The sequence below is a fragment of the Mus musculus genome, chromosome 10 (assembly GCF_000001635.26).
Source record: "Mus musculus strain C57BL/6J chromosome 10, GRCm38.p6 C57BL/6J".
Taxonomy (NCBI): Eukaryota; Metazoa; Chordata; class Mammalia; order Rodentia; family Muridae; genus Mus; species Mus musculus.
Genome location: NC_000076.6, coordinates 11,439,322 through 11,461,699, shown reverse-complemented (window position 1 = coordinate 11,461,699; position 22,378 = coordinate 11,439,322). Strand labels below are relative to the sequence as shown.

At 42.3% G+C, this 22,378-nt stretch overlaps 1 protein-coding gene across 2 annotated transcripts in view; it reads right to left on the bottom strand.

Moving 5' to 3' along the window:
- Positions 1 to 2,035: 2,035 nt before the first annotated feature.
- The window catches only part of Epm2a (epilepsy, progressive myoclonic epilepsy, type 2 gene alpha), a 116,974-nt gene continuing 96,631 nt past the window's right edge, over positions 2,036 to 22,378 (bottom strand). Inside the window, exons 4-5 of one of the 2 annotated variants that reach the window (XR_003948588.1) lie at positions 12,817 to 13,058; positions 2,036 to 4,560 (exon numbers count right to left, since the gene is read on the bottom strand). Coding sequence is in view for 1 of the 2 variants with exons in the window: in NM_010146.2 (NP_034276.2) it covers positions 4,283 to 4,560; positions 12,817 to 13,058 (520 nt within the window). In the remaining variant the exon portion in view is untranslated. The remainder of the gene's footprint in view (positions 4,561 to 12,816; positions 13,059 to 22,378) is intronic. The other variant, NM_010146.2, reaches the window with a different exon arrangement.

Here is a 22,378-nt window from a genome sequence, read left to right as displayed (position 1 = left end):
TAGCCAGCCCCCCATGAAGATGTACCCCAGATAGGTGACCTCAAGTTGACAAAGCTGAACTTTCTTAGTAGATTCTTGGTAGCCAAGTTGACTCAGCACCTGTAGCAGTTCTTGTGTGGCCTACTGGTATGTCTCCAGGTACCTGCACGCTCTCCCCACAATCAGGATGCCATTCCATCCTGGAGCAGTCACTTGGGAATTAGCTCCCTGTAATTACCTAAGCCCTGCTAAAGTGCCTCCTCAAAGATGGTGGGTGAGTTCCTGAATCTTTGAGGAAGGAGTGTCCAAGTCAGTTGTCTCTTGAGGCCTCTCTCCAAATTTTGCCAAAGGCAAACAGAGGCTGGATTTTGGGTGCCAGAGGCAGGCCCCGAAGCCATTCAGTGGCTGAAACTTCCAACAGATGTCGGGGGCAGCTTGGTTAACAGAAGCCATGTTCATGTACTTTCTGGTTTCTGGGTCAAAGGAGTGTAGGCCCTATAGGCTTCAAAAAGTCTTTCCAGATAGTCCCTGATGCTCTGCTCTCATTTTTTCCTGCATCACCTTGACTCCTGAAAACACCTATCCTCCTCTTTTTTAGAATTTGTGATGGTTTGAATTAAAAAGTCCCCATAGACCCATATATCTGAATGCTAGATTTCCAGGTGATAGAACCACTTGAAAAGGATTAGTGGGTGTGACTTTGTTGGAGAAAGAGTGTAACTGGGGTGAACTTTGAGGTTTCAAAAGTCCATGACATTCTCAGTTATTTATATACACACCTCTGATGTTCATGTGTGAGCTCTTGGATACTGCTCCAGGGCCATGCCTACCATGCTTCCCACCATAATGGCCATGGATGTTAACCTTCTCAATCTCTTGCCTTAGTCATGGTATCTCTTCCTAATAACAAAAACTAAGACAGAAATATCACTTGGTTTTGCTTTGTCTCACTTTAGTTGATTTTGCTTCTGCTTACCCCAATTTCATCAGTCTTTCCATCAAGTCTTCCCCTACTAACAATATTGTTTAATCTTGTTTGTGCAAAGCCTTCTCTATTCCTCCACACCAAGGTAGTCATGGACCTGCGTTCCTGATTTGCCCATTTCCTCTGCCCCTCAATGATAACATCTGCATTATAATACAGGATTTCTGCTCTGCTTTTACCTCTATAAAATAAAGGAACTGTACTTCATTACCTTTAAAGAGAAGTTTGGTTGTAATTTCCCATCTTGTATCTCTATTGCCCAGTGTACAGAGAGTTTTAATTCCCATTTAGTTCTCTTTTGAATCTCTTGTTTCATTATTCCTTCTCATTCCCAGACTCCTTTTTTCACACACTTTACATCTCAGTCACAGCCCCCCCCTTCCCAGTCCCACTCTCACAAATCCTCCTCTCATTACACTCTCCCTTTCTCCTCAGAGAAGGGGATGCCCACCTTGCTCATTCCCAAAGTCTTAACTACATTTTTTATTCAATCTTTTTTAGGACAAGCCAAGTAACAAAAAAGAAAATGTGTGTGTGTGTGTGTGTGTGTGGTTAATGTTTTCTTTTTACCAATTTTGGCCCACAATACAAAAGAAGGATATGTTTGAAGTCTAAAGGAAAGTAACAGGACCTTGGTGTTCCTTAACTAAGCGTGAGGTCTTAGAATTTTCTGTAAGAATTCTGTGAGTAAAAGGCTTCATTGGGCTACAAGTAAAGTTCAGTTTACAGAGTACCTGAGCATTTGTGAGGCCCTAGTGTACGATCCCAGCACCCCACACATACCCATCCCCCAAACATGCCCAACAAGAGAGGCTTGAGATAGGCTCTTCATTGCTCTTCTCCCAGACATTCTTCAGTTTCCCCTTCAGTGCTGTGTGTTGTTTCCATCTTTGACTCCTTCCATTGGCTAACCTTTTCATGGTTGGAATCCACGGGATAATGAGAAAGGACAACAGAGAAAAGGCAATTTTGCTGAGCCAGATGGCCTTTTTACAATAAAAAGTAAATAACAGGCACGTTCCTCTAGATTTCAGAGTCAGTTGACAGCATTAAAACAATTGTGTGCAAAGGTCTTTTTTTTATGTTTTTATTTAGCAAAACTCCTAGGTGATTTTTGAGATACACTGGACAACGCACTCACTGAGGGAGTCATTTTAAAATGTTCTTCAATAATTCCAAACAACTCTGTTTATCAAAGCAATAGAGAAAATTCCACCTGAAAAGGACATTGTACAGTGGAACTTATATAGCCAGATTTCTTAAGACATTAAGAAAATTACATATACACACACATACACCACTGTATCAGTTTAAAATATTCCATTTAAAATTTAATTTTACATAATACATTAATGGTTCTTAAACACAACAAATACAACTAGCTGTATTGCACAGGGGAGGCTAGACATCACTTGATGCTGGTTTATAGACTTAACTTTCTTAAATTACAAGAGAAATGTTTCCTGTAGGCTGCTCTGCCCAAAGCAAATGCCACCTCCCATGGGCATCATCATGCTGAAAAAAATCTCTCCTCTCCTCTCTCTCTCTCTCTCTCTCTCTGTCCCTCCATCCCTCCCTCCCTCCCTCCTTCTTTGTCTGCCTCCTCTGAGTGTCACCATGCTGACTGAGATTATACTCCCTTTCCTGAGCAGTACTTAACTTATGCTGTGGCCTTATTGTCTCTGCCCCTCCCAAATAATCTCTCTGCTATCTATTATCACACACTTATAAAATAAGGCAGAGAAACATATTTAAGCATCATAGTTTAACTTTTGGCAGTATGAGAGTTGAGAGACAAACCTAGCTTTGTATCCATGACAACAGAAATGAACATGTGCTTTAAATTCTCTGGGCCTCAACTTCCCCATCTGAACAGAGATGATGACCTTTCCCAGGGAGAACAGAGATGTCATCAGAGGTAGGGGAGCAACTGGCACACAATGGCATTCAACTGAAGACAAATATGCCCCTTCTATGCCCTTAACATCACCTTGGTAGTTGGACATTATCTTGCAGAGGGTGGAACACAGGTCTGTTTCTAGGTTTTATATCTTGGGAGGCAAAGTTTTGCTGATGTTTGTGCTTCTGATAGAATCTAATGGAACTGAGCACATATTTGGGAGGAGCAGCAATTGTGTGTTATACTGAATTGAGTGCCAAGCCAGGATCAGCCCCTAGCTGTCCAAGAATCTGGACATGACCTCCCCAGGCTCCTTCCTCTCTTGAACTGTGGCTCAGATAAATTAGCCTTGAGAACATACACCAGAGCTTACAGTAGGTTGAACAAAACCCAACTGTTTTCCTACATCCTTTGGCAATGGATCAGAACACTGTTTCATTTCCCACCATAGACCCAACCACAGGGGTAGCAAGTTTACCCCAAGAGAGACAGAGCTGCAGCCATGACAGTCTGCTAAAAACAAGTGGTACTGAAAGCAGCTCTGAGCCAAAGAAACTGGATTCCAAACTTCATCTCCTTCCTACCCACTGTGAGATTGGGCAAGCCAGCTATGCTCAACAATCCTCAACTGAAAACTGGTGTCAAGAGTATGGAGGCACACACCTTTAATCCCAGTCCTCAGGAGGCTGAGCGGGGAGGATCACCATGCGTTCAAGGCTGAACTTTGTGTGTTATCCTAAACAAGCAGTACAAACTCTGCCTCAAGAAAGAAAAAAAAAAAAAAAAGGCAATAAAAAGACAAGAAAAAAACAGAGAGCAACTCTACTCCTGTTGTTCTATTGGAAGGACAGGAAAATTAGGAGGATGGCGTCTCTGAGATGTCAGCAACTATGAAGCAGAATGAAGGAAATTACAGAACGCCATTGTTCTATGACCATGCGCAGGAGCTCTTTCTGAGTCCTAGTTAGATGTACATAGTTATCCCTTCCACCAGCAAATGTCTATAATTCTGTTCAGTAAAAAGCTGTTTGTGTTTCATGTATGCACATACAGTGTGTTGTGTATGTGTGTGTGTCTCACACTCACAGTAATGATAAGATCCACTTAACCACTCTCTTGTCTTCTGCATGCCAAAGTCACAAATCCATAACAACCTATGCAGACCCTGTAAGCAAAGGCCCCCTGCCGGTGGCAGCAGCAACTACAGGCATACACTGCATTGCAAGTGTACTTTGAAGTTTTCTCATGTGGCATGCAGTTTTCCTTTGTAAAGCATTTCAAACACAAGCCCAACCAAGCCACAATAGAGGGCATCTCCAGGTGACACCAGCCACAGTCCCCTTTGTCTCCAGGTCTTCCACTAACCACACCCCCAGGTTCCTTACTAAGGCAGCTAGACGGAATGGAGGGCTGATCACCTACAAAGCGCATATGGAAGAGTGAACCTTCCCGAACTTCTGAGAAAAGTCTTGTTGTGCTTGAGCCAAAGCGTCCTCGTCAATGTAGACCGCAGGCCTCTTGGCCATGATGAAGTACTGCACCTTGCGCAGATTCCAGCCAATCACATAGTGGAGCCAGCCGCACACTGCAGCTGTGGAGCGACCCACGCCAGCGTTGCAGTGGACATACACCGTGTGTCCATTCTCCAGAAGCGCGTGCAGGAGACACACAGCCTGTGGCAGCATCTGCACTCGGCCTAGAGAAAGCACAGAACAGTATGTGAATAGAGAAACCAATGTCACGGTCACCTCTAGTAATGCTACCAGTGGATTAAGGCAGAAGGCTGAGCTTAGGGGAGACCGGGTGTGAGCGTTTGCTTCGTTTATTCGTTTTAGAGGCAAAAGTAAAACAAATTTAAAACTTGAGAATACCAAAGCGAAGAGAGTGTCCCAGAGGCAGCAGTCAGTTGTGAACCTGACTACTCCAAGGGATATCACTGCTTTCTGAGTGGCTATGCACTTGTTGCAAATTTCTCAACAAAGTTAACTACTACATGTTTTTGTGAGGGGACGCATAGAAGAATGGATTTTTAACATCTTCCTAGAAGGGTTTTCCAAGATCTGGCAGTGGCTTTAGAGGGTCTCAAAGAAAACTTGATCAATCCTGTCCCCCTCCGTTTCACTTCCTTCCGGGCAAATGGAAAGCACATAATTAGTTCCCACTGGTTAACAACTTGGATGCACTCACTGATTAGACAAATGCGATTTGAATCAGAATTTAATATGCTGATTTGCATTCAAGTAATGGAGTGGCTAACTTACAGCCGATGCATGTAAGATAACCAGTCATGTGCACAGCCACAGCACAGCAAATAGTAACACGGATTTAATTCCTTCCTGTGTTATTAATTTCTTTCCTGGAAAGTTGGGATCATTGCTATCACTGTCCTTGGTGCTGTTTTGATGATTAGATTAACCAAATGTCTCATCCTGAGAAGTATGTTTCCACCTGTTGAGCCCCAACATCTCCTGGCATCCTGCCAGGCAGAGGAGTACCCAAAATCCAGCCTTTGAGCTCTGAGATGACTGCTCTTCCTGCTCACAGGTTCTCTCTACAAAGATACTTAACAAAGTTTTTATCTGTCTACTATTTGGATGGACAACATCATGATAAATTACTTTGGAAGGGAATGTAAGAGGATCACTATATAGAATTATCAAATTTTAACTATGCAGTTGCAACTTAGCATTGTCTAGTTCTCTGCACCTCACAGAGAGAGACATAATATCCCCAGAAGGATCTCTCAGGACTACAAAGAACAGACTCATCTAGTCTTCATGCTGTGGTTCCCACTGAATGACTGAAGGCATGAGAAGGCCCTCTCCCATCTGCAGATCTTTATGGAAGGCTAGACTCTCCCACAGGAACATTCACTCCTTAGCTGTCCTCTTAGGAAGTACTAGTATCCTGAAAGGGCCAATACAGTACCTCACCAGGAAATAGTACCCTACCAAGAATTAGTACCTTGCCAGGAGCCAGTACCTAGGAACCAGGAGCCAGTAACTGTGGAAGGTGGAGTTTTCACTGGAGCTCACCATGGCTCCAAGGCCCCCTCAGTCTCCTACTTCACTTGAGGCTTATCATGCTCTGAGACAGAAGCAACCTGCAGCAAAGCCACAATGGTATTCCAGTCTTCCTGCCTGAATTCTGTTGGCCCATCTAAGGAAGTGATATAAAGTTACAGACACTACCAGCAGTTTTTAAATATTTTGTCTCAGTTTCTCTGTATGTATGTCTTTGTGTGTGTGTGTGTGTGTGTGTGTGTGTGTGTGTGTGTGTGTCTATGTGTGTGTCTCTTTGTTTCTCTTACAGGCAAACTCACACACATATGCTTGAATGCATGCACACACCCATGCACACACACTCCCCATCCCTAAAAGGGTCTGCATTAGTTAAATATCAACTCCCAGATGTCCAACAGAGGCCCAAATGTTAATTTCACTTAATCTGTATTCAGGATTTCAGCTAAGTAGCCTGCCACACAATTACACAGGGGGCCCTCTGGGTGGCACTCCCTACCCAGAAGCCAGTGGGTTCCTAGTGGTGATCTCAATGTGACATATCCACCATTTACCTCAAGATCAGAGGTGGCAAACATCTAAGGTGCATTGGAGTGACTATGCTAAGGGCACGATCTGCCCCATCACTGTGAAATGTGTGCACAGCTTCTGGAGTGAAGAGAAACCTCCTGATAATTTTGGAATCATGGCTTCTTCCTGTTCTGGTCCCCTGAACAAGTTCCCTGCAATAGTTGTCATGTCAGGAATTAAACATGAATATCTTACATATACTTTTTAAATTAAATCCCTAGTCCATAAAGAGACCAGAGTGGCTGTTTGCAGTGGAAGCTGAAGGGCTCAGTGTCTCATGAGCAGTCTGCCATATTTCTTTCACGATGACCTCTGCAGACAGAGGAGCCTCAAGGACATATGTGTTCCAACCGCTTGGATGATGTACTGATACACACTCCCCCTTTCCTTTCCACCTGCAGAAAGGTCATTCATGAAACAAGGACCCGGCCCACCCCGCTATGGAAATCAGTGAGGAGGCTCCTCAGGAAGCTGGGACTAGATCTACCTCAAGATCCAGCTACACCACCCTTGGGCACACACCCACAGGACTCTATATCCTACCACAGAGGCACTTGCTCAAGCTTGTTCACTGCTGCTCTGTCCATGAGAGCTAGAAACTAAAACCAGCCTAGATGTCAGCCAATGAAGAAATGCATAAAGAAAATGAAATAACACACATGAAATATTATTTAGCTGTTAAAAAGAAAATGGTGAAATTCCTAGGTAGGTGGATGGAAATAGAAGAAAAAAAAATCATCCTGAGTGAGGTAATCCAGACCCAAAAAGAAAAATATGGTATGCATGGTATATATTCTCTTATATGTGAATGTGAGCTCTTGAGTTTTTGAAAAGCAGGATACAGGGCTACAATCTATAGAGCCACAGAGGATAGGTGTAGAGGAAGGGACTAGTTGGGGAAGCAAGGATCTCCCTAGGAAGGAGAATGAGAATAGATAGCTGAGGATAGAGGGGACAGGGGATTAGAACAGGAGGATCAAATGGGTAGAAAGACTGCAGGAGGCCATGGGGATGGAAAACAAGCCATCCAGCAAGCCCTTACAGACACAGGACTGACAGACACAGGAAGCCTCTGAGACTGTGGCAGCATGCACAGGGCCTGTACTGGTCCAACCCAGATGGGGTTCCAGTGTTGAGAGAAGTGGACACAAGACCCCAACCTTATCCCAGAATCTATCTCCAATTGATAAATGCTCCCAAAGAAAACCATTACTTTTCTCTGATGGAGTCTCACTGGGTATCCAAACCACTCTTAAGGATAGCCCCCATGCTCAGCCAACTCAGTGACACTGTAGGAGATGTTTGTTTGTTGTTTGTCTGTTTGCTTTTTACCCTACAGAACCTTTGCTTACATATTACGGATTTCAGTTTTGTCTTTTTTCTATGCATTCTCTCTGTGTGCAAATACGTGTGTCCCTGTGTCTGCATGCATTTCTTGTGCTTTTTTTCTCTGCCTTTTCTCCCTATTTGTTTTGTCCTATTCTTGTTCGTTTGTTTTGTGTTCTTTTATTTGTTTGGATTCCTGTTTCTTTTCTAATGAGAAAGAGAGAAAGATTGTGAGTTTGGGTAGGTGGGGGGGTAGTTTAACAGGGTAGGGGAACCCATAATTGAATATATTGTATGAAAAAAATCTACTTTCAATAAATAAAGAAGCAAGACCACAGCTTAGGAGTTAGAGAAGAAGTCTTGGCTATCTGGGAGAATCCTATAGCAGGTGTTATCTCTTATCCTCAACTTTTCCATGAAGGAACTGAGAACTTTAATCCATTCCAATTAAATCTGTAAGAGGCTACTCCGTTGCAGCCAGTCTGACTCCAAAGCTGGGACCTTAGCCCCTGTGCTGTGCCCCTGCCCCATCCACTTGGTTGCTGGCTTGGTTGCTGGTACCTTCTGCTTCATCTCAGTCTGTGTTCTTACAAGTCCCTCTAAGTGGCTGCGATCCTGTGAGACGGCAGTGTCTTCCTGGTGCATCGAAGGCCCCCATGCAGACAGCCTGAGTCACCAAGGAATGAAAGGAGGATCCGCAGTGTACAAGAGAGTCCATGCCAGCCAGAGCACCAAAAGGCAGGTTTAGTCTGTGTATGCTTGAGTTTTGTGTGAGTTATGCATGAGTGCGTGAATGAGTGAGTGAGTGAGTGCATGCGTGCATTAATTTGGTAAGTTTCCAGCCTTAAATAGTACAGAAAAAAAAGGCAAAGAAAGAAAGAAAGGAGAGAGGGAGGGAGGGAGGGAGGGAGGGAGGGAGGGAGGGAGGGAGGGAGGGAGGGAGGGAGGGAGACCGATTGTTTCTCTCCATTTACACACATGTGTCCTATGCTGGTAGAGACCAGAAGAGGGTGTGGAATCCCCTGAAACTGGAGTTACATGCTGCAAGCTACCATGTGGGTGCTGGGAAGCCGGCCTGAGTCCTCTGCAGGAGCAGCAAGTACTCTTAACTGCTGAGCAATCTCCTCAGTTCCCAGATTCTTTTTTTATGGAAAATATTCCAGATTTTAAATGCAGCTAACTAAATTGAAAAAAAAATTGTAAACCTTATGTAGGTCAAGCAAAACACTCCACCATCTGTGTTTCTGTCCTTGGAATTTAAAACAAGCACTGGGCATAGATGCTCACTCAACAAGCATTAGATACCTCCCTAACAACTGAACGGCAATCTCACTTGTTTGATCTGACATGTTAGAATTCTCTGTTCTACCTTTTGCTCCTATCCTGCTAGAGGCTAATCTAAGTCTGGGATAACTAAAGCTCCCTGAAAGGGAAGCAGGGATTGAACAAGCCAAGGTTATTAGAAACGGAAGAGCTTTTTAACACCCGACTCTTTAGAGCCTGAGGTAAGGGAGGTCAAGACCCTCTCCAGGGCTGCTTTGCTTTGTCTACGGTTGGCCAAGGAAGAGGTCCACAGCATACATGTGCATCTTCCCTGTCCTACTCTGGGGCGATACATAACTGCACACTGGCACTTCACTTGGAAAGTCTTGTTTTCCACCTTTAACAAGATGGATAGATGAGGGTCTATCCTATCTGTAACATCTTTTGGTAGAAACATAAAGAACTCTCACCCCTAACTGAAGGCTATGGGTACTTGACAGCTCTAAGCAGGGAGAGCCACTTTTCTTTGCAAAAGTGTCTCCAGTCGGTTGACCATGCTGCAGAGGATGGCCCTGTACCATATAGGCAGCACAAAGTGGACACCATGATTTATTTACAAAACAAACACAAAGAGAATACAAAGTGGGCAGGGTACCGGAAGTCCAGGGTGCAGGATGGACCTAGAAGGAATTACAGGGAGGCATGTGGATGAGTGTGTTCAAAACACATTTTATGAAACTCTCAGAGAAGTAATAAGATATTTTTTAAAGCTTGTGACTAATCTTACAGTCTATTATAATCTAGTTAGTAGAGATCCCATCCCTGGATGGCCAGTACAGGAATAGACCCGTCTACAAGCTACCCAAGGCCGACCAGGCTCCAGCCTGCCAGGTATTTAGGCACTGCCAGGTCAGTGTTATGGCAGAAAGGCAGAGATGAACTGAGTCTGCTGAGTGAGAGAATGACTGAAGCGTGGTAGCAAAGCAACACCCAGAATCTTAGAACTCACTGGGAAGGAAAGAGCTAAGCTGTTACAGGAACAGAGCAGAGAGCAGCACTCAATGGAACTTCCCCCTGAGAAGGGGGGTTTAATGAGCAAACGCAGTTTATTCCTTTGACTTGGAGATTTTTTTTTTCATTCCCCAGGTGAAAGAGAGGAGCCATTTTTTAAAAAGGAGAACTGAAAAGGAAGATATCTAAGCTAGTCGTCCTTATATGACAAAGTGTACAACAGGAAGGATCGATAGGACAATTGACTGCAGCCGCTCTATGACAATTGAGTCTAACAGACTCTCCTTCCAGACTTCACCTGACAGCATTATGCAGCAGCTCAGAATGCTTCCAGACAGATCCCACCCCCCTCCCCCTGGTGTTCTAAAAATACTCGGGTGGGGGAATCTATATGTGCATTGGTCTATAATTATAAGCTACATAGATTAATCTGTTGGAAGAAAGTCACCCTGCCACTCTGAAATGGTTAACTCTTTGATAACCTGTCAAGGTCCAACTGAACCAAATCTTTTATTCGGTGTCAGTGTTTGTGCTATGGCAGTTGTGGGCTTCTTGGCTCTCTTCCTGTTGCTATGATAGCTCTGCATTGGAGATAGCCATAGACACCCTGACCTGGTGACCCAGTGACCCCCCCACAACCATGCTTTGAATACAACTACAATGGCTCCCAGCAGAAAGATGAAACCAAACTACTGAGAAAATTCCCTTTTAGACCTGGGACCCTTCAGTTAGCAGAGCATGGGAAGGGGAGGGTGGAGTAGCAGAATTAATGGCTCAACTGCTCCCTGCCTGCCTGTCCCCTCCTGTTTACCCAGGTGGGCAATGATGCTGTGGAATTAGAACCATAGACGCCAAATCAAAATCTCTGTGCTACAGTTGAAGGCTCGAACAATTCTTTGACTGTCTTAAAACCAGACAGACGATCTCCAGAGAGCTAAGCTGTCCTTCTCTCTGCTGATATAAACTCTGTCTGGTTTGGGGTTTAGCCTCAAGAAAATGCCTTAAATTCCACCTGATGTCTTTGAAGTGTCAAGGTGGCCAGTGACATGGGTTTCCTATGGTCCTCAAGATGTTCTGTTTTACAGACCTCTGGTTTCTGGGAGATAAGCTATGTCCCCTCAGTTCGTAGCTTTGCAACTAATCATGAACACAAAGAACAGAAATTACGTGGGTCTGGGGACTCTGCCTGAAGCGTACAAAGAAACGCGCAGTTGCGGCTTCGCAGCCTGGCTTTGGGAGCAGTTCTGTGACACAGAATGACACCCCTGAAATGTGGAATGTCTTTCCACATTTCAGTCTTAAGTTACATAACCATTTTGTACCTGTCTTTTCCTCTGCAAAATGGGGTGACTACAATGTCTGCCTAGAATCTTCCCTGAAGCTGACGAGTTAATCCATTTCGTTCATGAGAGGGGTGGAGACGTAGCATGCATTACACCGAGAGAGAGCTGGATGGGGAGAAACGTTTTCGAGCTTCCTGGCCTGGCTTCAATGCCATTCTTACCCAGAAGAGCAAATCTTCAAACGCCCCAAACCCATGCACTCTACAGCTCTCTGCTGCCCCCTGCTGACACGTTACTAATACTGTCGTAGAGAGGTGGCTCTTTTACCGGAAGGAAAAGTTAGACCTGCTTTTCAGCAACTGTCTATTGCATCTATAGCCGGCTCTTCTACAAGCCCGAGCTTCTGCGCCTTCGTCTGTGCTCCTCCTTGCCCTCTCATTTTCCTCTCTCTGCCCACATCTCCCATCCAAGCCAGGCCCACTTCAAACGCCCCGGAAATCGTGTAGTCTGCCTATCTGCCCCCGTCAGAGACAAGCCATAATCTCCAGAGCACATCACATCATTCATTGTCCACTCTTCTCTGCGCTGTAATTGGTTCTGAACTTACCTTACTGCCGCTTACATACTATGTCACATCTATGACTTAGTCACCTGCTTCCCCAGCTGTACCCGACCGCATAACCCATTCATAAAGACTGGTCTCGCATGCTTGCCCAGTCAGTGCTGCCTCACTAACTACCATGCTCCTCCCCACAGCCCAGGGCCTCACCTTCCAGATTATTACCCATCTTACTACACCCACCTCACTGGACTCCCAGACCCAGCTGCAAGCTGTTCCTGCAGCAATAGATATACTTTTGGTAAACAAACTAAAACAAAAAGGACCTCCACCCTCCCCGGCTTCCCACCTTTTTCCCTGCTGAAGCTATTCTGACAATGTAACATCGTTTGCTACTGTAGCTCAAGTCCTGGGGGTATTTTCATATTCTCAGTTCTTTAGCCACACTGGTCTTTCAGTTCCTACAAGGTGCCACATCCTATCAGGGCATAGAGATTCTTCTACATCGCTATTTCTTCCATCCTCTCCTCTTCCTCGTGCCCTCTCCCCAGTCACTGCAAAGCCACTCCCCAGTACCTCAGGCATCACGGCCTCAAAAGCCTTTCTAGATTATCTACGCAAGCTCCCCAAAATATCTGTCTGTCTTTATAACCAACCCATTGTGCTTTTAAACCCCTACTTTAGTTCATTCATTAAGACTTGCCATCCCTTAGGGACTGTATGCTCCATACACACATATATATGAAGCCACGTTAAACAGAATCCTGTCAAAGTGTCTAAATGCATATTAAATCTAAATCCCTATGTTGATTCCACTTTTATAATTCAGAGTTTAGACATTCAGTTATAGATGAGAGGAAGACAAACAGGTCCCTGAAGCAAATTCAGCAAGGAATCCGAGTGCTACTTCTGGCCCTTACCCTCAGTGCTCATGTCTGGAGTGGGCATCCAGATGTAGGACAAGCCTTCTTCCTTATACAGCTTCATCATGGTGTCTGGAGTCATGGGTTCAGGGTAGCGGTTGCAGCCTGAAGAATTCTGGATGATATCCCATTCAGTCTGGAAATTCATGACAGCTGTAACTCCCAGTTCATGCTTCAGTTTGATGGTCACATGTTCCAGTTGGCGAGGGCAGCTACCCAGCCAGATATTTGGTAGAATTCTAGAAAGAACATACGGGGTCAACCATTACTAAGGTTCTAACTTGAGTTCTCAGCATCTGCATACAACATATGCTATTGAAGTACAATTCATCTTCCAATCTGATAAGGCTGGATTTTTTTTAAGTATATAAGAAATAATACTAGTTTTTAAAACTACTTGTTTTACTGCTTCAGGAAAACTTATTATGATATCAACAAGCACAACAGGAAGTGGACATAGAAACTAAATCTAGGAACATATGAAAATAAACTCAACATGTTGTATGTGCTCTATGAATGTTACACAAAATCTATCAATTCACAATTTGCTAAACACATGAAACTCAAGAAGAATGAAGACTGAAGTGTGGACACTATGCCCCTCCTTAGAATTGGGAACAAAACACCCTTGGAAGGAGTTACAGAGTCAAAGTTTGGAGCTGAGATGAAAGGATGGACCATGTAGAGACTGCCATATCCAGGGATCCACCCCATAATCAGCATCCAAATGCTGACACCATTGCATACACTAGCAAGATTTTATTGAAAGGACCCAGATGTAGCTGTCTCTTGTGAGACTATGCCGGGGCCTAGCAAACACAGAAGTGGATGCTCACAGTCAGCTAATGGATGGATCACAGGGCTCCCAATGGAGGAGCTAGAGAAAGTACCCAAGGAGCTAAAGGGATCTGCAACCCTATAGGTGGAACAACATTATGAAATAACCAGTACCCCTGAGCTCTTGACTCTAGCTGCATATATATCAAAAGATGGCCTAGTCAGCCATCATTGGAAAGAGAGGCCCATTGGACTTGCAAACTTTATATGCCCCAGTACAGGGGAACGCCAGGGCCAAAAAGGGGGAGTGGGTGGGTAGGGGAGTGGCGGTGGGTGGGTATGGGGGACTTTTGGTATAGCATTGGAAATGTAAATGAGCTAAATACCTAATAAAAAATGGAAAAAAGAAAATAAAACAGATAAACAAAAAAAAAGAAGTGAATCTAAGCTTTAAAAAAAAAATCTATCAATTCATTCTAAACACATTAAATGTGAAACCACCTACAATCATCTCAAATTTCAAAATTAAAAAAAAATACTAAAATACAGCCATCATTCTTTATCACTACATAAAATTCTTCCAGCAGTATAAGGCCTGTAAAACAAGCTAAACTTGGGAAACAGAAAACTTCTGTTAAATAAACTCAAAACCAAGTTTAAGTCCATTAGCCCCAAACATTTTTCTATATGTTGATCAAAGGTCACTTAAAGGGCTCTCCATTTAGTTCACCAGTTTTCTTTAAAACTATCAGTAAGAGATAGATAGATAGATAGATAGATAGATAGATAGATAGATAGATAGATAGATAGATAGATTGATAGATAGGAAAGAGAGAGAGAATATTGCCATTGAATTTCAGATTTCCAACCATTTCCCAGGTGACCTTGCTTATTCAAATTATACATCTTGAGAAACACTTCCCTAGAGACTCAACTACACAAGTTATGTGATGTATTTAAGTCATTCAGATTAAGATTAAGGAGGGAGAAACACAAGTAGAGTTTTCTTTGTATTTGCAGCATACAAGGAGAAAAGTAATGAAAAGAAAATGATTCTTGTGTAAAAATTCTAAGACAATGAGAAATATTTTTAACCTAAAAGATTAATAAAAGTTTACTGGAAGACAGAAAACAAGCAAACAAACAAACAAACAAACAAACAAACAGAGCTTGTCATAGCCGTTAATTGAAAACTCTATTGTCATATATGGAAATATTACCAAAAGTGTAAATATTTTACAAACCAGTATGCATAATAAATTTATTATATTTTCTCATATTCGCAGAATCTTATTCACATAGTAACTTACTCCATACTTATGCATGCTCTCCAGAACCAAGGACTAGACACTATACCTCAAATGTCCTGAATCAGTTCATATAGGACTTAACTGCGATACACATCACTGCGATTCACCAGTAACTCCAGGTACTCCCTTTAAGCATGGAGAACCAAATGCCCTCTGCTTCAAATTCAGATGTGTCCTGTGCAGCTTGCTTTTGTGGCTAAACAAGCTGAAGCACCAAGTATCACTCCCACTGGGTATACTTGAAACTGCAAGCCTGGTTCTCCATGCTCTCCCTCCCTGCTGCAGTGACCGTGAATGGGCTCACGACACCATCTAGAACACCAGTTACAGTCTCAAGGACCGCTGCCCTAGAGAGCGAAGGGCATGTTACCTTAGTGGTGCGCCTGACTTGTTCTGCTAAGACAACACCTAAGTCACAGATGGTTTGAACTCTGTAACATGCAAGACAGAAACTGAGCAGAGAGTTGCATTTGCGGCAAGGTTCTTCATGTTGACTTTACAGCAGGGGTGGTCTGCTGGGCCAGTCAGTTTTGGCAATATTAATGAGATATTCTGGGTTGTTACACTGGCAAGTTAAGACCTGTAGTGTTGCTCAGTATCTACAAGAAGAGAGGACAGGACCCACAACAAAGAACTGTCTCGTCCAAAATGTCAGTAACACACGTGTGGGGGAAAAAAAAACAAAACCCTTGGCTTTTAAGAATAAAAGTAGCATTGGACTCCTTCCCCTTTAAACAGAAGAAAGTCACCGGGGATGTTGAAGCTCATAGTTCATGCTGTTCTGACAATAGTATGGTAGCTCACATCATAGTTTAAAACACACACATATGTGGTGGAAGAGATGGCCCAGTGGTTAAGAGCACTTACTGCTCTTGCAGGGGACCCAGGTTCAGTTCTCAGCATCCATCTGAAAGCTAGCAAGAGTCTGTAACTCCAGCTCCAGGGTATCTGATGCCCTCTTGGGCATCACACAAAAGGTGCACAGACATACATGCAAACAAACAAACAAACAAATATATATATATGTTCTTAATTTATGTATTTATATATGTATATATATATATATATATATTAAGAACAAATAGATTTTATTGTACATATAAATAAAAGAAGTATCTACAGCAGAATAGAAGTTCTATATTAGATATTTGAAAAACACTCTAATGTTTTTAGCTATAACAGAAATCATGCTACATATAGTCAGAAAGGCATATGGTATTTGGTAAGAGTCATATGACTATAAGCCAAGTCATTAACCATTTCTAAGCCTCTGATGTGCTCATCTTTGGAATAGCTCTAAAACTAACTGAATCACAGAAATTTTCCACGAAATGGCTACAATTTAGTACTACTCTATTTGAATCAGGTACTCACAGACATACAGGAGCGAAGGACGGTTTATGTGAAGCTATAATCATAATTCATTTTGATCTTAATACTAACATCCAATATGACAGTATCATACTGACCAAGATTGCATTTTTCTCTCTCTTCTTCACTTGAATGCTGCAAGGTATAGAACAGCTGCCTAATTTTTAGTATGAAGTCTCTGTTGGCTTTCTTTCTTTTGTCCTTTCTTCTGTCTTGTTTTTATTTGTTTGTTTGTCTGCTTTTGTTTTATATTTTATTTTATTTTTGCTTTCTTCTTTTTGACAATTCTTGCTGTTGTTGATGTGAACTTGAAAACAACTCACTCACTTCAAATGCGGGTATCTCTCATCCTCAGTAGAAACATCTCAAAAGACATAACCAACTTTCTAAGACTAAAGTCCTATTTACATGATAGGAAAGGTTTTTTTTCTCTACTTAGGTTCTTGTAGACATGTCCTTATGGAAAATTTTTAAAGGAAATTTGCATTGGAACTAGAGATTTATTTTCACAATCTACATTGGTTAGGTGAATAGCTGGTATATAGTCATATGTAAAAGTATACAAAAAACTCAAAACACTAAACGTCAAGTATACAAACAATCCAATTAAAAACAGACTATGGAACAAAACAGAAAGCTCTGAAAAGATGAAATACAAATGGCTAAGAAAATTAAATTTTTAATGAGCAATATCCTTAGCTAACAAGGAAATGCAAATTTAAACTACGTTGAGACTACATCGTTTCTTATTAGATGTTTTCTTTATTTACATTTCAAATGTTATCCTCTTTCCTAGTTTCCCCTCCGAAAATCCCCTATCCACTCGCCCCTCACCCTGCTCCCCAACCTGCCCACTCCCATTCCTGGTCCTGGCATTCCCCTAAATGAGGGATAGAGCCTTCACAGGACCTAGGGCTTCTGTTCCCATTGATGACCGACTAGGCCATCCTCTGCTGCATTTGCAGCTAGAGCCACAAGTTCCACCATGTTTTCTTTGATTGGTGGTTTAGTTCCAGGGAGCTCTGGGGGTGCTGGTTAGGAAATTCTCATTAGAATATTATGGGGTGAAATGAAGGTATAAAAGTAAAAAGAACCAAGAAAGGCATAATGGTACTGGAGAGATGGGCACTGGACTTCTTGATCCTGAAGAATTCTGAGGAAGTCCCGTGGGCACAGGAGATAGGGAAAGACCACAGCATGACATATGCAGAATGTCTGAACCTGTGATGGGCAGACGATGTCCCTGAGGGCTTAGTGTTCACACAAGTGTAGAAACTTCACAGTCCATTGTGTCCCTGTCTCTTCCCTCTACTGGGGGATGAGAACAGGACTGGCTCTATCTAGACACACAGCCATCCCTCTGTTCCTCCTCCAGGGGCCTACAGAATGCCTGCTAGAGGTTGTGTAGGACCTTCAAATGTAAACAAATGTATACTCTAAACAAACTCAGCTATGCCACACTGTGAGAAAGGGAAGCAGTAACCTTTTCTATATAAAGTAACTGTCTTAGTCAGGGGTTCTATTCCTGCACACACATCATGACCAAGAAGCAAGTTGGGGAGGAAAGGGTTTATTCAGCTTATACTTCCATACTGCTGTTCATCACTGAAAGAAGTCAGGACTGGAACTCAAGCAGGTCAGGGAGCAGGAGCTGATGCAGAGGCCATGGAGGGATGTTCTTTACTGGCTTGCTTCTCCTGGCTTGCTCAGCCTGCTCTCTTATAGAACCAAGACTACCAGCCCAGAGATGGTCCCACCCACAAGGGACCTTTCCCCCTTGATGACTAATTGAGGAAATGCCTTACAGTTGGATCTCATGGAGGCATTTCCTCAACTGAAGCTCCTTTCTCTGTGATAACTCTAGCTGTGTCAAGTTGACACAAAACTAGCCAGTACAGTAACATAACCTACTGATTAGCATCCCATGTTTTACTGGAAAAAAAAGTTTTAAGTGGACTGGCAAACAGTCAAAATGTGTTTTGATGACAGAAAATTTGAATTTCAAATATTACTCAGAGTTCTCTTAAATTCTCTTCATTGTGAATAAAAGGCATTTAATATATACCTTGTCGATACATGCAAAAATAAAGCAGCTGACTGGTTGGTTTTCCACAAAGTATTTTATAAAAGGTGAAAAGCAGTTGACTCTGATATGCAAAAGGTAAACTGAGGTGGACATTAGGTCAACTCAGAACAGAATCTCTACCAGAGTCAGTCTATAGAACCCCAATGTTGCTGAAAGGAGCATTGAGTGTTATTCTGTTTTCCCATTCATCTCTTCTCTTAAAATAATTTTTAAACATTGGAAAAGTCAAAGCAAAAAGTAAGGCCAGCCGGGCGTGGTGGTGCACGCCTTTAATCCCAGCACTCAGGAGGCAGAAGCAGGCAGATTTCTGAGTTTGAGGCCAGCCTGGTCTACAGAGTGAGTTCCAGGACAGCCAGGACTATACAGAGAAACCCTGTCACACACACACAAAAAAAAAGTAAGGCCAAAGTTAACATTATATAGATAAACAGATACATATCCAGCATTACATTTCTAATGAAAATAAGTACACAGCTGCATGTGTGCATCACAAATAAATGCCAGATTCTATATTAGGTATTTCCAACATTTTCATGACCTACATGACTCTTCCTCTGGTGATATGATGAGCCAAGTTCTATAGTTAAGAAAGGAGTATGAAATGTGTCTGATTGTTTCATTTCAATTATTTTTTAAAGAATTGTTTATGTATGTATATGAGGACACTGTAGGTGTCTTCAGACACACTAGAAGAGGGCACCAGATCCTATTACAGATGGTTGTGTGCCATGTGGTTGCTGGGAATTGAACTCAGGACCTCTGTATGAGCAGTCAGTGCTCTTAAATGCTGAGCCATCTCTCCAGCCCTGTCTATTTTAAACAAGAGGTTACGAACCCAGGATACAGATAATTAAAGATAAACTTTGCAGAGACCGCTGTATGAAAGAGTGGAGAATGAGTTATGAATAGAATCCAACCGAGGGTTATATGGGGTGTGGCGATAAAGCCTGGATTTTGCTAGAAACACACAAATCAGTGGGTTCTGCTAAAGACAGCTGAAATGTCCCTTGGGGCCATCCTTTTTCTGTTCATTCTCACAGCAGGTAACATAGTCCGACGTACTTGACACCCTGGAGGTAATGAAGTGCACACTGTACTCCTAAACTGTAATTCAGCTTTTGCTTCACTTAAAAGGATAATTTGACATCATTAAAAATTCATTTTTGTTCATCTCAACCTGTGTCTAATCTTTTTTTTTTTGGTGTCAGTAGTAATTTAAATGGTTTTTAATATGAATGTTTTTAAGGTAAAAAATAATTATTGAAATACGAAATTTACAGAAAAATCTCCTCTAGATAAATTAAAGCATATAGTTAAGGAACAAGTGTATGGCTTATAGTTATATTACACATTATACTGAAAGGCCCCCCCAGAGAAATATTTATGAATAATTTACCTTAGATTCTAAGTTGTGATAGAGATTCTTGGCTGCAGTGTTATAGATTATTTAGAAAGGTCAGATGGAAACCACTGTGCCCAATGAATATTAACACTCGGTCAACCCAGAATGACGTTCCCAAGCAACGTTTCACCTTCACATTACAGAACAGACCTTTATACAAGCATCTATTCACCAGGATTCTAATGGGCTGCCTACCTTTTCTGTGTTCTTAGAAATTACCCATTTATCTTTGGAACTCTATTTCAGACCCACTGGCCTGGCATATCTCAGTAAGTGCTGGGAGAAGGTTATTAAATAAATTTTAGTTCCTTTTAAAGGGAATAAGTATTTGCAGACTGAAAAATAAAAAAATAAAAATCCAAGGACACTCAACTCTCTATATGAATATACTTCAAAATTTAAATCTATACCCTTCTCCAAAAGACTTACGGTCAGAATGAGAAACTGGAAATTATTAATGATATAGTTAAGAAGAGGAAATATGTCCACATTTTAATGCACACTGTTCTCAGAAATATCTAAAATAAGCCTGCTTGTGAGACATGAGAAATGTTTAATAAAGTTATATGCATTAAGAATAGAATATTGGTAAAAATCCTTTCCCAATCTGTTGAGGACTAATATCCAATATATACAAAAAGCTCAAGAAGCTGGACTCCAGAAATTCAAATAAACCCATTAAAAATGGGGTTCGGAGCTAAACAAAGAATTCTCAACTGAGGAATACTGAATGGCTGAGAAGCACCTGAAAAAATGTTCAGCATCCTTAATCATCAGGGAAATGCAAATCAAACCAACCCTGAGATTCCACCTCACACCAGTCAGAATGACTAAGATTAAAAATTCAGGTGACAGCAGATGCTGGTGAGGATGTGGAGAAAGAGGAACACTCCTCCACTGCTAATGGGATTGCAAGCTTGTACAACCACTCTGGAAGTCAGTCGGGAGGTTCCTCAGAAAATTGGGCATAGTACTACCAGAAGATCCAGCAATACCCCTCCTGGGCATATACCCAGAAGAAGTTCCAAATGGTAATAAGAACACATGCTCTACTATGTTCATAGTAGCCTTATTTATAATAGCCAGAAGCTGGAAAGAACCCAGATGCCCCTCAACAGAGGAATGGATACAGAAAATGTGGTACATTTACACAATGGAGTACTACTCAGCTATTAAAAACAATGGATTTATGAAATTCTTGGACAAATGGATGTATCTGGAGAATATCATCCTTAGTGAGGTAACCTAATCACAAACGAAGTCACTTGATATGCACTCACTGATAAGTGGATATTAGCCCAGAAACATAGAACACCCAAGATACAATTTGCAAAACATAAGAAAATCAAGAAGAGGGAAGACCAATGGATGGATACTTCAATCCTTACAATAAGGAACAAAATACCCATGAAAGGAGTTACAGAGACAAAGTTTGGAGCTAAGACAAAAGGATGGACTAACCAGAGACTACCCCACCTGGGGATCAATCCCATTATCAGCCACCAAACCCAGACACTATTGCATATGCCAGCAAGATTTTGCTGAAGGGACCCTGATATAGCTGTCTCTTGGGAGGCTATGCCAGTGCCTGGCAAACACAGAAGTGGATGCCCACAGTCATCTATAAGATGAAACACAGGGTCCCCAATGGAAAAGCTAGAGAAAGCACCCAAGTTGCTGAAGGGGTCTGCAACCCTATAGGTGGAACAACAATATGAACTAACCAGTACCCCCAGAGCTCATATCTCTAGCTGCATATGTAGCAGAAGATGGCTTAGTCAGCCATCACTGGGAAGAGAGGCCCCTGGGTATTGTAAACTTTATATGCCCCAGTACAGGGGAATGCCAGGGCCAAGAAGCTGGAGTGGGTGGGTAGGGGAGCAGGGCGAAGGGAGGGTATCGGGAACTTTTGTGATTGCATTTTAAATGTATATAAAGAAAATATCAAATAAATAAATAAATAAATAAATAAATAAATAAATAAATAAATAAATAAATAAATAAAAAGAATAGAATATTGGGACCGAGAGAGATGACTCAGTGGTTTAGAGCAACTTTTGCTCTTGCACAGGGCCCAGTTTCAATTCCCAACACCTACATGGTGTTTCACAACCATGAGAAATCCAGCCCCAAGGGGTCCCACACCTCCTCTGGCCTCTATGGCACAAGGCAAACACATGATGCACATACATATTTGCATACAAAACACTCAAACATATAAAATTAATAAATCTGAAAACATTTTTGTGAGGACTTTGTGTTGAGGCGGAGAGAAAACGGGGCGGTTAAGAGACAGTACTGCTCTTCCAGAGGAGCAAGTTCTGCACCCAGAACTCATGTTGGGTCACTCACTACAGCCTGAACTCCAGCTGCAGGGGATTTGATGCCACCTTCTGGCGTCTGTGAGCACTGCACTCATGTGCATAACACACACAGAGGCATAAACGCACTCACACATGCACTATTAAAAACAAAAACTTGACAAAAGACTAGAATGTTGTGGGGAGAAGTGGAGTAAAACACTGTCTTTTGCACATGACAGGGATATCATACCCACGAATCCATAGAAGTAGAGGGTACCTGCACTAACCCACACCAGATAAAGCCAGTTAA